This window comes from Canis lupus, chromosome 2 (assembly GCF_048164855.1).
Source record: "Canis lupus baileyi chromosome 2, mCanLup2.hap1, whole genome shotgun sequence".
In the NCBI taxonomy this organism is placed as follows: Eukaryota; Metazoa; Chordata; class Mammalia; order Carnivora; family Canidae; genus Canis; species Canis lupus.
This window is the reverse complement of record NC_132839.1, coordinates 19,135,235-19,159,184: the sequence shown is the minus strand read 5'-3', so window position 1 is coordinate 19,159,184 and position 23,950 is coordinate 19,135,235. Positions and strand designations below refer to the sequence as shown.

General features: G+C 35.1%; 1 protein-coding gene across 1 annotated transcript in view; it reads left to right on the top strand.

Annotated features, from left to right (window-relative positions):
• ADGRV1 (adhesion G protein-coupled receptor V1) overlaps positions 1 to 23,950 on the top strand; it is a 520,471-nt gene that overhangs the window by 331,720 nt on the left and 164,801 nt on the right. Inside the window, exons 84-85 of the mRNA XM_072791879.1 lie at positions 3,155 to 3,271; positions 16,152 to 16,330. Of these exons, the coding sequence (XP_072647980.1) occupies positions 3,155 to 3,271; positions 16,152 to 16,330 (296 nt within the window). The remainder of the gene's footprint in view (positions 1 to 3,154; positions 3,272 to 16,151; positions 16,331 to 23,950) is intronic.

Below are 23,950 nucleotides of genomic sequence, written 5' to 3'. Positions count from 1 at the left end.
GGGCACCTGAGTGGCTCTGTCTGTTAAGTGTCCAACTCTTGATTTCAGCTCAGATCATCATCTCAGAGTTGTGAGATGGAGCCCCATGTCAGACCCTATGCTCAGCACAGGGTCTGCTTGAGAGTTTCTTTTTTTTCTCTCTCTCTCTCTCTCTCTCTCTTTCTTTTCCTCTGCCCCTTCCCCTGCATGTGCATGCTCTCTCTCTTTCTAAAATAAATAAATAAGATATTTTTTAAAAAAAGAATTGAAAAAAAATTGGTATAAAAACGATGACTTCACATCATTAACATGTGGGTTATACAAGAAAATAAGGGAAGACATGCACCTTGCTGCCATGCCACCATATTTTCCATCTCACATACATAGCATAATGCTTTGTAGGTAGTAGGTACTCATCTACTTACTGAATGAAGCAATACATGAGTGACTGAGAACCTCTGAAAAAAAAACTTTTTCCTGTTCATGGGGTGTTTAATGCATCCATAGACTGACTGTGAAGATAACCTTTTTTCTGGTCATCTCTGTGTGTTTGAGTGAAAGAACATGGTAAAAGTTCATTTCTTCTGAGGTTATATGCCTTAAAGATATGTGTGCTAAATATGCAGGAAATGGCATTTTATTTTACTTTGCCATTTAATTTGTATTACAATCCAATTTAATTTAATTTTAGATAAGCCTAGTTACATGTAATTGCTGGTTCTCCCAAGTATTCTTAGCTCAACCTTTTTGTAGCAGTGTGCATTGTGACAGGTCAGCCTTCTGTTGACTAATCTCCTCCCATACAGATAGAAGTATTTCTCATAATTTAAAGAACATTCTGGAAGAATGTTCATAGTTAACAAAAGTAGATTTGTAACTAGTATTTTTACGACTTAGATAAGGAGATTAAAACATAATGAAATGTGAAGAAGTATACATTAAGAAGAGAGTTTGGGGTATCAAAACTATTCTGAGAGTAAATGCAGTTTAAACAATAACCTGTACTAATTTCTTTCAAAGAAAAGAATTTCTTAAGGTAATAACAATTATTCAAATTAGGATGCCGTTTATAAATAGTTTCATAGAATGGTTAAAACTAAGTATATTCAATTACGGTTTGGATTACACCATTGTTTTACATAGCAAACTGTTCAGGTTGATTAGAACAAAACCACCAAATAAACTTAGATACAACCCATATTATAGAATATGAATTAGGCTCAAATTTATTTTAGGTACACATATAAAATCTTTAGAGAAATAGACCCCACTTTGAAGAAAGAAAGGATATAAAAAGTTTTTTTAAATTTTTTTTTGGCTGAATCTCTCAGTTTGTGCATCCAACAGCTTTTAAGGCAATTTTGGTGCTTAGTATTCAATATTAGTGTTTTAGTGAAAGTGCTCAGTGAATATTTGTGGAATTTAGGAAGAGTAAAATTATGATCTATAATATATTACAATTCAGAAGTTAGCAGATAAAATCTAGGAAAATCTACTCATGTTTTCAAAATAAGCTTTAGTAACTGAAAAGCTGCTTATGATATGTCCTAGAAAGGCAAATTTGTTGACTTTATTTTTTCAGGGAACTCATTTGTACCAGACTATTAGGAAATAGTGAGACATAAATTTCTACCATCTGCTCTTTTTAAAAAGAAAAAAAATACTGTTGTGTTAAAATGCTCCAAATCCAGGGCTAAATAAACAATAAGTTGAGTCAAGAATGCTTCTCATTTAAAAAATAATCCTGGGGGACGCCTGGGTGGCTCAGCGTTTCAACGTCTGCCTTCAGCTCAGGACATGATCCCCGGTCGGGGGATAGAGTCTCATATTGGGATCCCTGTGAGGTGCCTGCCTTTTCTTCTGCCTATGTCTCTGCCTCTCTGTGTCTCTCATGAATAAATAATTTTTTAAAATAAAAATAAAAAATAATCCTGGAATCCTGGGGTGATAAGGGGTGTTAGAATATATCTTTTTCATCTTCTTCCTACTACTGATGAAGAAATTAGTCCCATAAGGGTAAACTGAGTTTAGTGTCTACAGCTTAAAAAAAAGGGGGGGGGAAGGGTTGTTGTTTTTTTTTTCTTTTATACCTGGTACAGTAAGCACTCAAATAATTTCCAAGAGGGAAAAGTCACTTCAGCATGGCATGAGATATATATCATTGTAAATTTTTTAATTAGCATTTTGGTTTCTTCTTTAATTGACTAAGTAGTCTGGTGACAGTGAGTCTTGCCCTGCAAAGTGGAGACGTTGGGAGCATGTAAGGCCTCAACCCAGATCCTGACAAATTCACCACAGTGATTCTACTACCATAGGGCCACCATTGGGTAGATATTTTCAAGGAGATTTAATGACACAACCTTTGGAACAAAGGAATTGGGGAGGCATACTTCATTTGAAAATAGAAACAGCACTTAGTTCTATTGTTCTAATTTGGTTTTGAGCACATTATTTATTTTTTAAAAAATTCAAACAGACTTAAAAGTATTTGTGTTTCCTTCTCAGAAGTGAGGTTTTGAAGCCTAAGTCAGCTAGTTTTCTTCTTGTAACACCAGTCTGTCTTTTTGGAATCGATCATTCTTTCTTTAAACAATTATTTATGGAACATTTGTATATTCCAGGCATAGTAATAGCTTATTAAAATGTAAAATATAAAATCAAAAAGGCTTGGCCCTAAAAAGGGAGTTTATTCCTTAAGAAGTTATGGTATACTAATTGCTTCAAATTGTCCCTTCCCATCTCTATTTGTCATAACAAAACTTAACACAGTAAGCACATATAAAAAATACAAAATGGTAGAACCCCCAAGAGTGTTTCACCTCATTTATTTATTCATTTACTCAACAAGTATTTATTGAGTATCTACAGATGACAGTAGCTACACTTGTGGTGAACACAGCAGGTATAAATTCATCAAATCACCAAGTTGTACACTTGAAACTAAAATAACATTACGTCAACTATATTCAAATAAGTGGAATAAAGAGAATAAAGATAAGAATCTATGCATTGCCATTTTTTGAATGACTGCTCACCATCGCAATTTGAGCAACAGATCAACTATTTTCCCTTTGAGTCATTGAATCCTAGGTTCTGATAAGAAAACAGCTTGTTTTCTTAATATTCTTGATTAATTTTAACATGATTTTAAAATACAGGTATTTGTTTCTTACAGGTTGCATTTCTGGTGTCCGCATATGCAAGTCCCCAGCTCACAGATGAGAGCTGTTCGGCCGTGGCTGCTGTCACACATTATCTGTATCTTTGCCAGTTTAGCTGGATGCTCATTCAGGTTGGTATTTCATTTCCTCCTCCCCACTCCTTCTACTTTCCAGTGACTCTGCATGGAGAGTCTTCCTACCTGCTATACTTTATGCTGAAATGGAAATGATTCCATATATCCATTACCACATTCCCTTGAGATCAGGGGAAAGAAAACTTTATAAGCCAAACAACATTAGAAATGCCTGAGTGGCTCAGTTGGTTAGGCATCTGCCTTTGGCTCACGTCATGATCTCAGGGCCCTGGGATCAAGCCCTGCATCCGGCTTCTTGCTCAGCAGGAAGTCTACTTCTCCTTCTCCCTCTGCTCGTGCTTGCTCACTCTTGTGCCCTCTCTCACTCTCTCAAATAAATAAAATAATTAGTTAATAATTTATTAATAAAATAAATAATCTTAAAGAAAAAAAAATCTCATTTGGGGAAATGAGAAGAAACATAGTAGGGGCAGAAATAAGGGAGTGGTAGGTGATGAGGCCTCTGATGTGGACCCACAAGCCCAGTAAGGAATATGAACTTTTTTCTAGGGGAGGTAATAGAATTAAATCACATGATAATATTTGTATTTTGGAAATATCTCCCTGTTTGTAGTGAATTGGTGACAGAAGAGTTGGTATGGGAACTAAGCTGTTTCCATGCAAAAGAACAAGGTGGTGTTGTGGCCAAGCTGGGAGTGGCCGAAGCAGCAAAGGGAATAAGATAGCTTTTGAGATTTCTTTATTTTCTCTAAGTATAACAATAGAATGTAGAGATTGGTTAAGAAGAATACAGATGGTTGAACCAAAAATGTTCCCCAGGTTTCTGGTGTGAGTGGCTGAAAGGATGGTGGTGCTTTGAACTGAAATAATGACACCTGAAAATTGCAGGAAGGAGGATAAGAATTTTAGGACATACAGAGTGTGAAGTTCCTCCAGTGAGAATTGTGAGAGAAGTGGGATACACAGGACTAAGTCTCAGAATGGAGGCCCAGGCTATATAAATACTTTAGAAAATTGTTGACTTACAGTTGAAAAATAAATCCACTGCTTTGGAAGAGAGAAAGTACAGGGTGAGAGCTGAAGAGTTCTAGTATACTCTTCTGAGAAACTAGTAAATGTTGGGAAGAGACTTGAACTCTTCCTTTTCTGACTAAAATCCCAAATTCTCTTTATTGTCCTATGCTGATTTACTTGATAAAGAAGCAAATATGAAAGTTGGATCCAACTCGTCAATTAAATGGCTCAACTAAATGAAATGCTGCCTTTGGTGATGCTTTCTACATAATAGAATTGTGAAATCTTTCACATGATAGAAGTTGTTTCATATGTGTTTTTGAGTATGCTAGTGAACTATTTTATGTAAACAGATGCATTCAGTCATTTGCATATTCTTTTCTTCTTGTTGAATAAAAGGGTGTGGGGTTTTCACTGTACAGCAATAGCGAAAGCATGTGAGAATACCATAGTGACTCGTGGAAGGGATATTTTCCCAGGTACGATATTATAGTTGTATGCAGAACTGAACTGAGTTACTTAGTTAATAGAAGTAGTTGCAATAATTAGAGCTCTGAATCTGGGTTTGAATTCTGCTTTTGCCACTATCTTTGTAACCTTAATCAAGTTACTGACTCTTCCAAGGTTTTGTTTCTTAATCTGCATGTGATAATAATTCCTTCTGCATAGAATTGTTACTTCATGGGTCTTAGCTCTAATAATGGAAAGTTTATGGTGTTCTCAGAATCCCCCCAAATTAAAAAGTAAAGTTAAATCTAAAACATATAACATAAAACTTAATATTTGCTGAAATCAAAATATTTGCTAGACTCTCAGCAAAATTTTTTAAGAGTTTATCAATGCTGAACTTCTTATGTGCACTTTGTGCATGTTGTTATTTATCCGCTTGGACTGAGGTCCCCAGGGTTATGTGGATGATCTTTGTCCATGTCCCTGACTTACTCAGTTTTTGATTAATGACTCGGATGAAGACACAGGAAACTGTCTTATCAGGTATACAGATGATATGGAGCTGAAAAGACAGCTGAAACAGTGAGCTACCTGGGTTAGGGATGCAGATAGAATCAATATAGAGAAAGTGCTGTGACAGATGGAAAACTGGAGTGAAAGAGACATAATCGGATAGGGGTTAGGATGAACAACTTGAAATATTAATTTAACACAAACTTATTAGCAATTTAATGTGTGACCAGATTGCTTAAAACAGTAACTACAAAAACAACACAGACCTAGGTTACATTAATAACAGCTTGGAGGCAGGTGAAGGAATCGTGGTTACACTGTAATCTACAAATGTTCAGGACAAGCTTGGGACCCTGTAACTACTTTTATGAATCATGTTTCACCAGGAGCATTAAACAGCCAATGAGAAGTTGGAAACAGTCCTGTAAGAAACTCTGAGGTTACTGGAAATAACTAACCTGGAAAGAATTTAGAGTGATGTGATGGCTGTCTACAAATACTGGAAGGGCTGCTCCAGGAAGGAAAGAGTAGACTACAGGTCCATTTGAAGGAATGGAATAAATGGGTAAAAAATTAGAGAAGCAAAACAATTTTTTTTAAAGAAGCAAATTTTGATTCAATTAAGAACTTTGATAGCCAGTAAAACTGTCAAAATTGAAGAGGCTGTTCCTACAGGCAAAAAGCATCCCGTCAATGAAGTATATTCAAGCAGGGGGAAATGACCAACTTTCAAACATGCTTTTCTGCTTTGGGAGAGCAGTAGATGGGATCGCATATAAGATTTCATCCAACTTAAAGAGACTGGTATATTCTGTATCTCTTTTTCCAGTCTTAAGTAAATAAAATTGTGGCTGATGAACATTTAGGAAGCTAATTAGATTTCTCTATGGCTAATGGTTAGGAAAACTATTTAAAGTACCAGTGAAGTTTAATGTATTTCAGATGGTACACCACACATTTTTCATGGTTTGTGGTGTACCACAAGAGGAAAATTTAATAACTTCTGATTCTAGGTAGGATACGTCTAATGAGTTATTTTGTGGGAAGAAGTTGTCACTTTACCAACCTGTGTTTTCCTATTTATAAAATAGTCTACTAAAACCTTTTTTTTTTAAACTAGAATCCATTTTTAAAACATTATGTAAAAGATTAGGCTCCTGTTAATACAATCCTGCTAGTCAATTAGGGCGAAAATTTTTTGAAAAAAATATTAACATTTTAGTGATTCTACTTCATATTTTTTAAAAGATTTTATTTGTTTATTTGATAGAGAGGTGAGAGAGAGGTCCAGTGGGTGGGGAGGGGCAGAGGAGAGGGAGGAGCAGGCCCCCCATGGAGCAGAGAGCCCCATATGGGGCCTGATCCCAAGGCCCCAGGATCATGACCTGAGCCAAAAGCAAATTCTCAACCAACTGAGCCACTCAGGAGCTCCCCTACTTCATATTTTTAACAATATAGGAGAGAATTTAATATATGTATGTGTGTGTGTAGCTTATGACAAAAAGTTAACCCTTAACTTTTAATCACTGGGCTTAACAATTACTGTTTATTTTGATCTATATTACATCTTCAATCTTAGAAAAAATGTGCTTAAGTGACTTTATCTTAAACTTTTACTTTTCTGTCATATACTTTTGATACATTATAATGAAATTGGATTGTATTTCAGATTAGCTAATGGAAGATTTTATTGGTAAACAAGTTACGTGACTTTTCTAAGTCTAGATTTTCTTATCTGAATAATCGAATTCGTAGTAACAGTACCTGTCTTTGGGGATTGTGGAAAGATAAAATGAATTCTTACATGAAAAGAGCTTGGAATTGTGCCTGGCACAGACTCTACACTCCATACATATTTATCATATTTATGCAGTATTATTGGTTAAGCAAATATGAGTGACTAATATTTCATAGATTTTGAAACATATTGAAAACTCTGCTTTTCTAATTTAATTTACACTTTTTTTTTCCCAAAAGGGAATTTACTTGATAATAGCGGGGAGAGACTTAGAGTGAGGCAAACACCAACTAGCCATCAAGTTCCAGCAAGCTAAATAAATAACCTCTAACCTCTTACTAAAGTATATGCATGGCTCATTGTGGGATCTGCAGCTGGTGACCTTCACTCTGTGTCTTTAGGCCTCCTCCTTTTTCTGACAGAGAAGGTATACCATGCATGATGGGACTATAGTAACAAATTATCTTGCTTATTTTTTTTAAGCAAACAACTCTATTCCCTGTTAGGCCATGGAACTTGACTTATCCTTCTGTTTGCTCATCATGTAAAATCATCCTGTGAAATTACTGAAATAATTTCCCACTTCCTTAAGACATCAGGTCTTGCTACTTTGAGAAAGACTGAAGAATTTAGTCATATGTTTGCTCTATTTTCCTAGTTTTTTATTGTTCTATCTTCATTTCCTTCTTCTATTTGACTTGCTTTCATTTTAGAAATAGCATATATAATGGTATAAAACATAATCAGACACTGAAGAGAAATATAAAATGAAAAATGCATGTTTCTCCCTGTTTCACACACTCTCCACTCTCTGCTTTACCCTCAGCCCTATTCCCGAGGGTAAACACTGCTAATGGTTTCCTGTGTATCTTTCCAGAAATATTCCACAAGTATACAAATGTTTATAAATATATAAAAAGTACATATGTGTATGTTCTTATGTGTAGGTATAGTGTGTGTATATATATTTACTTATATACAGTACATACAAGTTTATATATATACATTTATCAAGTACAGATACACTTTTTTCCCACTCTATAATATGGTTATTCCATAGTTTATTTTTCTAGTCTCTTATTTTTTTTCTAGTCTCTTATTAATGAAATGCTAGTTACTTCCAGTTATTTTTGCTGTTATAAACAATGTTTCCCTGAACATCCTTGCATCCTGAATATTTATTTACTTATGGAATATTCTTAGAATAAATCTCTAGAATTTATGCCTTTACTATTAACATTTATATGAAATATACGATGAGTTGGACTTCTAGAGCATGAGTTAATCCACGAAGGAAATAAATCACAAGCAAATTATTTGAGGTATAGTATATAATGTAGGTAAACAGAAACTTAATTTTTTGTGTAATCATTTGGCCCAATTTTATGATCATTTCCTGTCACCAAATCATATAGCAATCTGCTTCAATTATGAACAATATCCAAACCTTAGCTTGCTCTTGCAGTTTGTTGATTGCATGCTGAGGGAAACAGTATAATATTTTATTTTGAAACTAAAGCTTCCTTGAAGAACATATTTTTTAAATGGTAGAATAAAGTTAGAAATCATTCTATAATTATACTTGACCATTTACATCTTGTGTCTTAGTTTTTTGGTAAAAATCAGACTATGAATAAGCAAATACACATTTTATTCCTTAGTAAAAAGGCTACTTAGTGCCAGGGATTAGCAACAAGAAGAGAAATGCTAAAACTAGCCATGTTTTTCCTTTGTCACTGATTTAATTGGGCAGGCAGTGGGGGAAAAGGGGGGGAAGGTGACATCAAAGATATTAAGGACAACAGACTGATAATTACCTAGATAAAAATGACATACCCAGGAAATACTGAATTATCCAGTCCTCAGAAAGCCTTGTAATTTATCTCATGCAAAAGTTGCTAAGAAAGAGAGGGGATAACTGGAGCAAGGACATGTGGTAACATTTCTTAGACTTCTCTGAAATGAGTGACTAAGAATGGATAATAATGACAGAATTAATAGCATCCATGATCTCTGACTAAACTTGATACTGTAAATCAGTCCAAGGTTCGTGGTGATACAATTAATAGCCAAGTATTGAATAATAGACTAGATACAAATCTTATCCCACACAGCTTAAAAATGTATGTTCTAAAGGACTAGTATCCAAAAATGTATAGGGTTCAAGCAACCTATTTTGGGGGGGGGGGGTTGCAACCTATTTTTAATTAACAAAAAACAAAAGCATTTCACTTTTATATTTTACAAATATACTAATATACATTGTATTAGTATTTATTATATATTATATGAGTAAACAAATGAATTTGTGTTAATGGAACATATGAAAGCATAATTATAACCTATGATAATTTATTTTTTATTAATAATAAATTTATTTTTTATTGGTGTTCAATTTGCCAATATACAGAATAACACCCAGTGCTCATCCCTTCAAGTGCCACCCTCAATGCCCGCCACACAGTCACCCCCAGCCCCACCCTCCTCCCCTTCCACCACCCCTAGTTCATTTCCCAGAGTTAGGAGTCTCTCATGTTCTGTCTCCCTTCCTGATATTTCCTACTTATTTTTTCTCCTTTCCCCTTTATTCCCTTTCACTATTATTTATATTCCCCAAATGAATGAGACCATATAATGTTTGTCCTTCTCCGATTACTCAGCAATTAGTAACGACAAATACCCACCATTTGCTTCAACGTGGATGGAACTGGAGGGTATTATGCTGAGTGAAATAAGTCAAAAAAAAAAAAAAAAAAAAAAAGAAAGAAAATAATTAATTTAAAAGGTTGTCTTCATTTTTCCTATGTGGACATTGGAAAATAGTAGCCACTGTTACCATTGAAAATGTTACTGTAAAAATAAATAGACATGTATATATAAGAATGTAAGTAGGGACGCCTGGGTGGCTCAGTCGGTTAAGTATCTGCCTTTGGCTCAGGTCATGACACCAGGGTCCTGGGATGGAGCCCTGCTCCCTCAGCAGGGAGCATGCTTCTCCCTCTGCTTCCCTCGAGCCCCCTGCTCCCTGAAATAAATAAAAATTTTAAAAAGAAAAAAAAATAACGCAAGTAAATATGTTTACAAAAACACAGTCGTTTAGTTTATTCCTATCTGTATTTGTCCTAATTTGTATCTGGGTATTTTGGTTGATTTGCATCTTAATTAGAATCAGTTTAAATTCTAACAGCTTCAATTACTAGTTTTGAGAAATACACTTCTTCCATCCTCAGCTTCTTCCTGTGTGTAAAGAAAAAAAAATTGTGATAAAAGTTAGGAGAACAGTTGTCTCAAATAAATGAAATATAGTTTATTATGGGGTCTACATTTATCACCCAATGAGTAAATAAATATTGGTTCCATTCTTCCTCTCATACACTGTTGCATTTAACATTTTAAAATTTGCACTAATTAACTTTGACCCTCTTCACTAGGAGTGCAATCAAATCAATTAAAATTGTTGAGCCTCCTAAAAATCTTTTCTGGCAAGATAGCATATAACTGAGTAAACTCTAACTGAACCAAATTATGAAATTGTTAAATTCCACAAAAACTGTTAACTCAAATTGTATAAATCTTCATTTGTTTGGCATTATCTCAATAAATACTATATGCAAAGCATTTTACTGAGTACTATGAGATCTACATAAATCTACCACAGGTCACAGTCATGTTTGAGCATTTATATTCTGATGAAACCTTTATAAATTCTCATTTAGTGATAGCAAAAAACAGAGAGAAAAAGATAATCTCCATACTTTTATCAAAAAAAGGCATCTTCACTGTAACACAAAGTGTGTGCTGGGGGAAATAAAAGAGGAAGAAAAGCTCTCATGCGAATAATATTCTCAATATTTGTGTGAGTCTGTATGGAAATAAATTGTAATCAGTCCCCAGTTTTATAACCAACCAAAATATGAAAAAACTATACTTTTCTCTGATTGCATCTGTTTCCTCATCTCTGAATGAGAAGGTATGTGTGGTCAGACGGTCAGTAAACTCTGCATTACTTCTAAAAATCATAGGCTGTGCACCCATGCAATTAGTGTTTCTATTTGAGGAATTGTAATTTCTACAATGATTCCCTCACAAACTATGAGTCAGGAAATTGTTAATAACTAATAGTTTAACCTGTCCCTTTACCAGAGGAAGAAGTTGAAACCCAGAGGAAGCAAATAATATTAGCCAAAAACATACAGCTTACCCATGCAAAACCATGTCAAAACCTAAATCAAGTCACTAATCACCATGTCTTTTCAATTTTTTTAAATCATTATTTATAGTATTCATTATTTGAGAGTTTATCTTTTGAGTGTGTGTACCTCTACAAGTTCTCCTTTTCTATATTTCTATAGATTGTATTTATGGCAGGAAATTTTCACAAATATCATTAAGTAGTTTTCTTTAAGTTTGTTAAAATGGGGGACACAGGGGGTGGCTCTGTTGGTTAGGTGTCCAACTCTTGGTTTCAGCTCAGGTCATGATCTCTGGGTCCTGGCATCGAGCCCCACAGTCTGGGGCTCTGCACTCAGCAGGGAGTATGCTTGAGACTTTTTTCTCTCCCTCTGCCCCTGCCCCTCTCTGTACTCACATGCATGCACTCTCCCTTTCTCTCTCAACTAAATAAATTTTTAAAAATCTTTAAAAAAATAAAATAAATTTGTTAAAATGGACTTTTAATTAAGTTCTCCCAAGTTACAGTCGCTTAGATAATCTCAAAATGCCAGTAATTGTGTTAAGTGTACAAATTCAAACACATCATCCTTCACTGGTGAGCATTAATAGAAATAAGGTGGTAATTCAAATGCTGCATTGTTTACAAGTGACATTTAAAAGGTGACTGGTAACATCACTGATTTTAAGGCAAAACATTTATTCAGTTGTCTCTTTTGAAGTGTCTAGTTTGGTTATTAAAGCTGAAAATAATTTTGACTTTTAGGGCTTGCCTTCAACCTTCATTACATTAATGCTAGGAACATGTATGCTGTGTGTTTGAAGTATAGTCAAGTCAGGTTGGATTAATGTAGTTGGGAGATTATACACATATATTATATATATTACACATATTACTATTTAACATATACCTATTACTATATTTTATATATATATATTTATATATATATTTTTTTTATTTTTTATTTTTTTAGAGAGGGAAAGAAGGGTAGAGTGGCGAGGGACAGAGGAAACCTTAAGCAGGCTCACGCCCAGCACAGAGGCCAACACAGAGCTTGATCCCACAACCCTGAAATCAGGACCTAAGCTGAAATCAAGAGTCAGATGCTTGTTTAACTGATTGAATCACTCAGGCAACCGCAGGATAATATTTTGGCTAAAAATGTAACATGACTACATAAGTGATGATGTCTTGGTATGGCCCATAAGATGATTCTGACAAAATTTTTAAAGCTTAGAGATAGAAATATAGAGACCTAACGATTAACATTTTCAGTTCACAGTCAGTCATTAGCAGGAAAAAAATTCATATGGGCAGGGAATAGTAAGCCATGCTCAGTCCACTTGAATCATGTTTGGTCAAGAGTGACACCCTCTAACTTGTATTGAGTTCTCAAAATTTCATTATCTCCGATACTGGATAATCACACAGACACCAAGACACACAGATCACATATGCTATGTGCCTGTCAACATAAAATTATTATGCAAACATAATGGTCTTTAAATACTCTTAGATTACAAAAAAGGAACCATGATTACAAGGAAAGAAATAGCGCTCCATTGTTTTCTCTGTCTAGAGAATGGTAGTAACTAAGGGTTTTAATTCCACTGCTTTTGAATAATAATATATACCTCAGTCAATTTCTTTTTTTTAACAACAAAGAAAATCTAAATTGAGCTAATTTAAGCAAACATTTAAATCATAAAATGAATAATAAGCATATAAGAGAACTTACTGAACCCAAGAACCATAAGAACTTTTTCTGTTCTTCTCTAAAATCACACTTTCTCTCCACTGTGCTTTTGCCCATCCCACCACTAAAGTTCATATGTCCTCTTTTTTCAGTTGACCAGTTTAGACTCACAGAATTTCAAGGAATTCATGATTGGCCCAGGATGGGATAAACTTTTACCCCAGATCAAATCAACTATGGATGAGGAGCAGAGTCATGAACCCACTCTGCATATGTTGGGGTGGGATGAGATAGGGTTCCGAGAAGGACAACTCATGACCTAGACATATCCAAAAGGTACCTACCATACTACATTAAATATCTTAAAATTCAAGTAAAACTTGAAGTCAGCTAGTCAAAAGGAATCTTACATTTGGGCCATATGGTATTTCAAAAATAATTCAACATTCTTTAATTACATAGTATTCTGATTCCATAGCAAAAAGAAAAAAAATACAATGGGAAATATTGTCCTTAGACTACACCTCAGTGGTTGGATTCTTTTGGGAAGAAAAGGAATTTTTTTTTTTAAGTCAACAAAAGCTTGTGACTATAGACACTTGTTTTGCTTAAATGACTGTTCACCAATACTGTGCCTTGAGCCCTTTGGAGCAAATCTAACAAACAGTTGTACTTATTTCAGTCTTATCTGATTCTCTGGTAAAGGCCAGTTTCCCTTTGCGTGTACAAATCTAACAAACAGTTGTACTTATTTCAGTCTTATCTGATTCTCTGGTAAAGGCCAGTTGCTGAAAGGTTGGGTGATTCTAACGTCCATCTTCGTAAAAGCAGACGTTTTGGAAATATTCCAATCTCTATCATGATGAATCAACTTAGCAGTCATTTACTATGCCCTCCTTTCTGATTCTTCCACCAGCTACACCCCTGAGTTACCGTCTTACATGGATACACACAAACATCTATTTAAAATAAATAATTACAGGCTTCCTGCATGGGGCCTGCTTCTCCCTCTGCCTGTGTCTGCCTCTCTCTCTCTCTCTCATGAATGAATACACGAAACCTTCAAAAAATAAATAAATAAAATAAAATAAATAATTAATCCTTTTATTTTGGAGATGGGTTAATCATGCTTCCTTTGCCTGAATTTTCATTCAGGCAGTTTGATCTCAATGTCAGACACTTGATATGATCCCACTTAGTTGGGTGTGTGTCCCTGTAGTAATTATGGAAAGAAGGGGGAAAACCCTATTGGACTGGATGATTTGAAAAAGAAGTTAGAACAAATTTACATAAGCAACAACTCAAAACATGCTTCATAATTACAGATATACAGATGTACATAAAGATATGGAGTGCTGACAGGAAACAAAATTCAGAGACAGAAATATCTAAGTAACCAAACATTTTTAGTTTTTCCTGGTTTAGCCCAATAAATATTAATCCCTCAAGGCTGATATGGTCCAGATAGGCTTACTCGGAAGCCTCCATAAACAGTGCCTAAAAGCCTTCCTGTGAACATTAGGCATGCTTATTTACCACACAGAACGAGTTTCCATTGTATCACAGCTTACTTTAGGTCTTAAGCTATTTATCTTTTGTTTTTTACACTGTCTAACATCCCAATAGGAGATTTAAAGGAGGTGGCAACATTTTTCCAAAGGTGACTATGTGCTCAGCACTTTATACATAATATTGCATTTAATCTTTATAGTAACCTCATTGTATTCCTGAGGAAACTAAAGCTATGGGATTGTTGCTACTTGATACTGATTATCCCTCTGATGTACATATAATTACATGTATGTATATGTATGCAGATATATGTAATTTATCTCTACTCACACTTTTTCCACTGTGTGACCCTGAGAAGGGATTTATCTAGTGAAGATATATCATTGTGCGAAATACATATGACATTTAGTGTTGTTTCTGTACTAAATGATAATTAAACGTAAGTGCTCTAATGGCAAAAGAACAGAAGGCGGCAAAACATAGAAGCTTCAGATTTGGCTTAGGTGTAGGAGCTAAGTGTGGTATTTGGGACCAATAAGAACATTTCATTGTCCTGCCCTGTTTATCTAATGTGTCCCCTTAGTCCCTTGACTCTCTAAATACTTATATTTTTTATATTTTTATCTTAATAAGAAATAATCAATATAACATGATATAAATATAAAATAGATATTTTCCTTAATGGCCTCTTTCCCACTTGTTTGGAAACTAACATACAAAAAAGTAAATAAAAACTCCACCCCCCCTCTTTCCCTGCTATATCCCCTGTACTTGGACTGGTCCCTGAAATTTAAGTCAGGTAAATGAATGAAAAAATATATATATAAACTGAAAAATAAAAACAGGTGCAAAACCTACCTCATTGCAGTACTTTTTTCTCTGTGGAGTCATTTTCTGTTTACTCATCTATGTCTCCTGCTGAGAACTGACATGGGGCTATCTTCACAATTATATGCTCATTCCCTGGAAAAGAGTCTAGCCCTGTCATACGATAAGGCCTTAAGAAAAATTGTCAGGGGTGCCTGGCTGACTCAGTCACTTAGTGTCCGACTCTTGATTTTGGCTCAGGTCATGATCTCAGAGTCGTGAGATCCAGCCTGATGTAGGGCTCTATTGCTCATTGGGGAGTCAGCTTGAGATTATCTCCTTCTCCCTGTGCCCTTCCCTCCATGTGTTCCTGCAAACTTCCTAAAATATGTAAATAAAATCCTTTTTAAGATTGTCAAAAAGTCTGGAACAAAGGGCTATATTCACTTCATTATTATGAAGTTGTTCACATGGGAAGTAGGTTTGTATGTTTCTTCAAAGACACATGCATGGGGATCCCTGGGTGGCGCAGCGGTTTGGCGCCTGCCTTTGGCCCAGGGCACGATCCTGGAGACCCGGATCGAATCCCACGTCGGGCTCCCGGTGCATGGAGCCTGCTTCTCCCTCTGCCTGTGTCTCTGCCTCTCTCTCTCTCTCTCTCTGTGAGACTATCATAAATAAATAAAAATAAAAAAATAAAAAAATAAAAAAAAAGACACATGCACGGAACAATCACAGATGATTATAGCTGAGAATAAATCAAAGCAAACTAAGGAAAATAAAAAGTACAATAAATATTTTTCAGTGTTTCAAGATTTGCAGGTATCCTGAATTTCTTGGATGGATGAGGGAATGAAAATGTGAACTAATGAAAAAAAATCAAACCAAAAATAATTATCAAGTAATGCTAGCTAGCCCTTTGTTAGTCAATAACTCTTTGTCCAAGCCAGGTGAGTTTGTGTCCTGTGCCATTAGATCAGAACTTGTTCATTTTATGTTCTGTTTCCTTCCTTAGTCTGTGAATTTCTGGTATGTGCTGGTGATGAATGATGAACATACAGAGCGGCGATATCTGCTGTTTTTCCTTCTGAGTTGGGGCCTTCCAGCTTTTGTGGTGATTCTCCTCATAGTGATTTTGAGAGGAATCTATCATCTGAGCATGCCACAGATCTATGGACTCATTCACGGTGACCTGTAAGTACATCCAGGCAGAACTCATTGCCTTCTTAGCCTCTGTGTACCCAGACAGCGTTATTGGTAGATGGTGAAGCAGTTGACTGAGCAGTAGGACTGAACAAGTAATACCAGGAAGACCTTTGCTTTCCTACCAGACTGACTGACTCTCTCCTTCCTCTAATTATCCCTTTAAGGAAGAAACTATTTGCCTTTCTAGTTTCTTTGATAGATGCAATTTTCTCAGGTGAGTTGATGTATTAGGCAGTTCACAATAATTTGTGCCGTAGCATAACTCAGTTTACTAGATTGAGACAAGAATACTCAGTAAAATCAGGCAACTATGGAAGTTTTGATGAAGAGTAGAATCTGAAAAAAATACAGAGCATGTTATCTAAGGACTCTGATATTTTGGAGGAGGTTGGTACAGGGTGGATGGCAGTCACTGTCATCCATAATATCCTTAAATACTGAAAGACTGTATCAGAGTGAATGGAGAGTGTCTGCAAAAGTTCACGGGAAGGAGACAAGGTCAACTGGGACCTTCTTAAATGTTCTTACTAAAGTACACTGATAGTCTTAAAATGTAATAAATCTCTATACACACATGTATATACATGCCTTAATCCTGAATCTGGTATCTTTTTTTTTTTTTTTACGATGCCATTTATTTATTTGAGGGAAGGAGAGAGGGAGAATCTGAAGTAGACTCTACACTGAGCACAGAGCTCAATGTGGGGCTCAGTCCCACAACCTCACGATCATGTCTTGAGTCAAAACCAGGAGTTGGACGCCTAATCAACTGAGCCACCCAAGCACCCCCTGAATCTGGTATCAGGACTCTTTATTGATTCTGTATACAGGAAAGGAAAACACACACACACACACACACACACACACACACACACACACTTTTTAAGTAATAAAGTTTAATCAGGTTCTTTTGTGTAATGAAAAAGTAACATTTCTAAGTAAGAAAGAATAACTTATTCACAATCTTATGAAGACAATTTTACCTAATTATCTCACAGATTATTATGAAGACAAAAATTGATTAATAGGTGTAAAAAATCTTTGAAAGTAAAAGTACTATATAAGCAGAAGCCATTTCAATACCATTATTGCCGCTGATCAGTTATAATTGTCCATTATTATGTAATAAATAATTGTTGTTATTGATGTATGCAAACGTATTGCACTGACAGGCAGTCACACACACATATCCCACACTATGTTCAACCAAGAAAACTAGCTAAGTAACACACACACACACACACACTGAGGTGCCATATATAGTAATTTTCTATTGAGATTCAGTAAGATTCCCTCATACTGATTATAGCGTTATAATGTGTTTTGTGCATATAAAATTCTAAAAGCCTAATCTTCTTAGAAGGGAATTATTATGTCTTTTTAATATTATGTTATGACATTTTGTTAGCCCTGGCATTAATTTAAGTCTTGGGCAGCCAGGACAAATTTCAGAAAGTTCAACATCATTCTCTGTCAGATACAAAGGAACCATGAGACAAACACTGGTGGCCAGCTGCCCATCCCTTTCATGAGCTTCCTGGCAAGACAGAACTTATCTGGCAGCAGTTTTAGCATTACATGTGTACCCACCCAGCCTTGATAAATGGGACCTGATGAAAGTGATATTAATTAAAAAAGAATTCTTTGGGTGCTTCTAAAGGGATTTTTAAAGAGAGAAATAAACTATTATACAAGAATGTCCAAATCGACTGACTGTTAAGATATTTGCCTTCTGAGGCTTTTGCAAAATATTTTTTATTATCAGCTCAATTATAGTAAGTGAAATGCAAAATACATTAACCTCTACCTGGTTTTAATAGGGATTATTACACCAAAAGTGACTGGGTTTTTTAAGTAGGTTACTTATGTCCTCCATTCACATAGAATTCCTAAATCATCCCTATGTAAATTTATTATAGTTTTAAATTTTTTTTTAATTCTGTATTTTTATTTTCACTTTAATCTCAATATAAGGATACAAATTACTATATTATTTATGTAAAATCTTGTGTGTCTATATCATCATTTAAAAACATACCTTTTCTCTCACAGTAATGATAGGATTTGTGGTTGGGTGAAATAGCAGCTCATTTGTTGTGTAGTGGTTACTTCATAGTAATAAAATATTTCTTTTTATTAAGATTTTTCTCTAAGTAGATCTCTAATGCATCAGTATTTACAGATTGCTTTTTTAAAAATGTTTTTGTCAAATTTTAGAACCAAGATTATGATAATTTCATGAATTCAGGTAGGAAGTGATCTCTCTTCTCCTATTAGCTAGAAAGATTTCAAGTTTGGTGTTATTTCTTCCTTTATATATACATTTTTTTAAGTAAGCTCTATGCCCAACATGGGGCTTGAACTCAATGACCCCAAGATTCAGAGTTGCATGGTTGGGCACCTGGGTGGCTCAGTCAGTTAAACATCCAACTCCACCAAGCCAGGCTCCTGTGTAGCTTGCATGTGCACTCTCTCTCTCTAAAATAAATAAATAAATCTTAAAAAAAATAAAAACACGATCCTGGGGTACTTGGGTGGCTCGGTCAGTTAAGCGTCCCTTTGGCTCAGGTCATGATCATAGCATCCTGGGATGGAGCCCCACATTGGGCTCTTTGTGCAGTGGGGAACCTGCTTCTCCCTCTCCCTCTTCCTGCCTCTCCCCCTGCTTGTGTGCACTTGCTCACTCTCGCTCACTCTCTCTCTCTGTCAAACAAATAAATAAAATCCTTAAAAAAAAAAAAAGATCCTGATTTCATTTCCTTTGGATATATACTCAGAGGTGAGATTGCTGGATCCTATGGTAGTTCTATTTTTAATTTTCTGAGGAACCTGCATACCGTTGTCTATAGTGGCTGCACCAGTTTTCATTCCCATCAACATTCTGTGATCTTTATTATTTCCTTTCTTCTGCTAATGGTGTGCTTAGTTTGTTCTTTTTCTTGAGTTCTTGAGGTGTTGTTAATTTGTTAGGTTGTTAGGTTGTTAATTTGAAATCTTTCTTTTTTCTAACATAGATATTTAGAACTGTTTTGTCTGCAATCCATGTTTTGGTACATTGTGTCTCTTTTTTTGTTTGTTTCAGGATATTTTTTATTTCCCTTTTGATTTCTTCTTTTACCTATTAGTTGTTCAGGAGTATATTATTTAATTTCCACATATTTGTGAATTTTCCAGTTTTCTTCCTGTTACTGATTTTGAGTTTCATACCACTGGTATGAAAAGATATTTGGTATGATTTCAGTCTTCTTAAATGTGTTAAGACTTGTTTTGTAGCCTAATATATGATCCATCCTGGAGACTGTTCTGCGTGCCCATTAGAAGAATGTATATTCAGCTACTTTTGGATTGAATGTTCTGTATGTATCTGTAGGTCCATTTAGTCTAACTATAGTTCAAGTCCAACATTTCCTCATCAATTTTCTTACTGGATGATAAATCTATTGTTGAAAATAGAAATTGAAGTTTGCTGCTATTATGGTACTATTGTTTATTTCTCCCTTCACATCTGTTAGTATTCCCTTAATATATTTGGGTGCTCTGACATTGAGTACAGATGTATTTATGATTGCTATATACCCACTTGATGAATTGACCCTTTATCATTATTATATCATGGCTTTCTTTATTACTTGTTACACCTTTCGAGTTGAAGTTTGTTTTGTCTGATATAAGTACAGCTCCCAGCTTACTTTTGGTTTCCACCAGATGGGATATCTTTAACGTTTTTTACTTTGAGTCTATTTATGTCCCTGAGGCTGAAGTGACTCTCTTGTAGGCAGCATGTAATTAGATCTTGTTCGTTTGTTTTATCCCATCAGCCACTTTGCCTTTTAGTTGGAGAACTGAGTTCATTTATATTTAGAGTGTATATTGATATGTAAAAACTTACTAATGCCATATTATTATTTTATGTTTTGTAGTTCCATATTCCTGTCTTCTTTCCTTGCTGTCTTCTTTTATTAATTGATGGTTTTCCTTAGTGGTATGTTTTGATCCCCTTCTTTTTTGTGTGTCTACTATAGGTTTTTGTTTTGTGGTTACCATGAGACTTGCATAAAACATTGTTCAGATATAACTATTTTATGCTAACAACCTAACTTCAATCACATAAACTCTACCCTTTCATTTTACCCCTCTTTTTACAACTTACCTCTTTCTACATTGTGTATTCTTTTAAAAATTGATGAGGCTGTACTTATTTTCAGTCCTTTTTTCTTCCACCTTTATACTAGAGTTATGTGATTGACATACCATGACAATACAGTGCTGAGAATTCTGAATTTGTATATTTTCATATGTGTTCAGGCTACCAAAAGCATCCTTTCATTTCAGCCTGAAGAACTCCTCTCATCTTTTTTCATAAGGAAGGTCTAGTGATAATGAAGTCCTTCAGCTTTTATTTGTGTGGGGAAATCTTTTTTCTTTTTCATTTCTGAAGAATAATTTTGCCCAACTAGGGTATTGTTGATTAGCACTTTTTTTTTCCCCCAGCACTTTGAACATATCATTCCACTCTGTCCTGGCCTACAAGGTTTAAGCTGAGAAATTCACTGATAGCATTAGGGGGCTTCCTTTGTAAGTTATAAGCTTCTTTTCTTTTTCTGCTTTTTAGATCCTCCTTGTCTTTGATTTTTCAATTTTATTATAATGTGTTTTGGAAAAGTTGAGTTCATTTAGGGACTTATATATGCAGAAGTCCAATAAACATCTTTACCAGAATGACACGCAGCTATCTTATATTTAGCCTGTTTAAAATTGATCCTCTAAATGTGTGCTTTGACCTGTATTTCCTAAGAAAGGTCCACCATCCACCCGTGTACCCAAGCTGTGAACTTAAGAGTTTTTCTACTTCTTTTTTCTTACACTTCACATGCTATTAATCACAAGGTATTTTTTAAAAAAGATTTTATTTATCTATTCATGAGAGACATGGAGAGAGAGGCAGAGACATAGGCAGGGGGAGAAGCAGGCTTCATGCAGAAAGCCCGATGTGAGACTCGATCCTGGGACTCCGGGATCATACCCTGAGCCAAAGGCAGTCGCTCAACCACTGAGCCACCGAGGCGTCCCAATCACAAGTTATTTTCTAGCCTAACTTCTAATTTACTTTCTCATTTTCATCTTCATCTCTTATTTCATCATTGTCTCTTCCATTCATTTCTGTCATCTTTGGTCTGTTGGGTTGCCTCCTAACTTGTGTTCCTATCTCTAATTTCTTCCTTTTTTAATTCATCCACTAAATTCTGGAATATGGAAATGATCATATCACTCTGATACTCAAAACCCAACAGTTACTTTTCATTATCTTCAAGATCATGGATTGTTAGGTCATCCATAGTTGACATGAACCTGTTAAACTAGCTTCTTTTAGCATCCCTCACACCCATCCTCCCCAGCTACCCTTTGTAATGAAATCATTTGATATCTTCCATGATCTCTTGTGCCTGATACCTTTGAATATATCTTTCATGTCTCAAATGGTTTCCTTTCCCTTTTTCTGCCTATAACATACCTATATTTTCCTTTAAATATCAACTCTGTGGAGTATCTAGTTTCGGATTAAATACTACCACATAGAAGCCTCATTAGACTTAGAGCCTTTCATAAATCCTATGATGGTACAAATCATATTATATTGTGAACATATATTTGAAGATTATATCAGGTATATTAATTGAAATTCAGACTAGAGACCAGTGATTAGTAACTGGTAACATATGGTAAAAGTTACTAAATTTTCAAAAGATGTAGAGCTTATTTACTCTTTAATGTAAATAACTGAAAATAGGAAAGCCTTAACAACCCAAGGACGTATATAGAAATGAGGGATTAGAGGTAACTTTCATGCTTTCTCTATGCTGTAACATGCGTATATTAAAATTTTACATGATGATATGATTATCAAAATGTATCTAGGGAAGCCTGGGAGGCTCAGTGATTGAGCGTCTGCCTTTGGCTCAGGTCATGATCCAGCGGTCCTGGGATCGAGTCCCACATCAGGCTCCCCACGGGGAACCTATGTCTCTGCCTCTGCCTCTCTCTGCCGTGTCTCCCATGAATAAATAAAAAAATAAAATCTTTGGGCAGCCCAGGTGACTCAGCGGTTTAGCACCCCTTCAGCCTGGGCATGATCCTGGAGACCCCGGATCGAGTCCCACGTCTGGCTCCCTGCACGGAGCCTGCTTCTCCCTCTGCCTGTGTCTCTGCCTCCCTCTCTCCCCCCACCCCTGTCTCTTTTTCTCATGAATAAATAAAATCTTTTTTAAAAATCTTTTTTTATAAAGTATCTAAAATACTTGGAAGTCACCATATAATACTGAATGTCTCAATGCTTTAAATACTTTATGACTGTCATATCTCATAAGAAAAAATGTTCTTATATGTACATAAAAGATCAAATTCTAATTTACCATGACTAATGGATTTTTTAATCTACATTTAAATCACACAATACGATCTGGAGAAAGGTCCTAGAGAGATTATAAAATTCAAAACTTGCTTTTGTCTGTTAAGTAGAAAATCCAGTATAGACTTGTTATTGCTTCTTTGTCACTGAGCCAGATGATCTTATGACTCCATGAAGAATCATACTATACTCAAACTTAACAAAAAAACTAAACTAAAATTAAGTCAAAGTAAAGGAAATCTGGCCTTGATTGATTTCCATTGATTGCCAGAAATAATACTATTGAGAATACCCAGAAGTAGTCTCTACTGAGTAGTTTATAGAGTATCTTTGGAAGTATTCACCTGTTTTTTTTGGATTTGCTTCCTGGCTACATTAGGAAAAAGAAACAGCTAAAGAGAAATCCCTAAGCTGATTGTGTAAAGTGTAGAGGAAAAAGAATATAGAACTGAGTCAAGAGCCAGGGTGTAAGTAAAGGGAATGTAGTCCCGAGAATTGTCCCTAAATAGATGAAAAGCCATTGATTTGGGCCCACAACTCTGTGGCTATGGAAGGATAGAACAATTAAGAAAGTGTCAGAGTCATGCCATCCAGAGGAGAGGACAGTGAAATTATACTTATGTCAGTATTTCTTTCAGCTGCAGTACCCTGACACATTAATAAAGGTAACAGTAAAACTGGCATAATGATGATAGGTTGGTTTGTGCTTTGAAACACTTGCTTTTTTCTCTTTCTTACTAATTCATATGAATTCAAACTTAAACAAAAATCAGCTTATACTTATAGAATAAATATTACATGCAAACGACTAAATAAATTCTCTTCTATTTAAGCTGAGGATTTGTTAACTCACAATGAAAAAATAAATAACTTAATTTTAATATTGATTGCAATTTTTTAGTTTTTTTGGTATTTCAGTATCTTAATCTTTTAGTATCATGTTTTACTCTTGATATTTTTAACAGATCTTAATTATAATCTCTCCTGATTATCCTGATCCTGAACTGAATTACTCATTTTATAAATTACCCAATCCTCTGAAAACAATCTAATTTTGCTAGCTATATTAGGAGAAATGTTGCTAATACAGAGGACAAATCTGTGTTTTCTAAATTAGAACTAAGTAGAAGTAATAGAGCTCTATGGGAAGTATGATATCATATGAGAGTCTTTATCTTTATTAAATTACTTAAAAAGAGAAT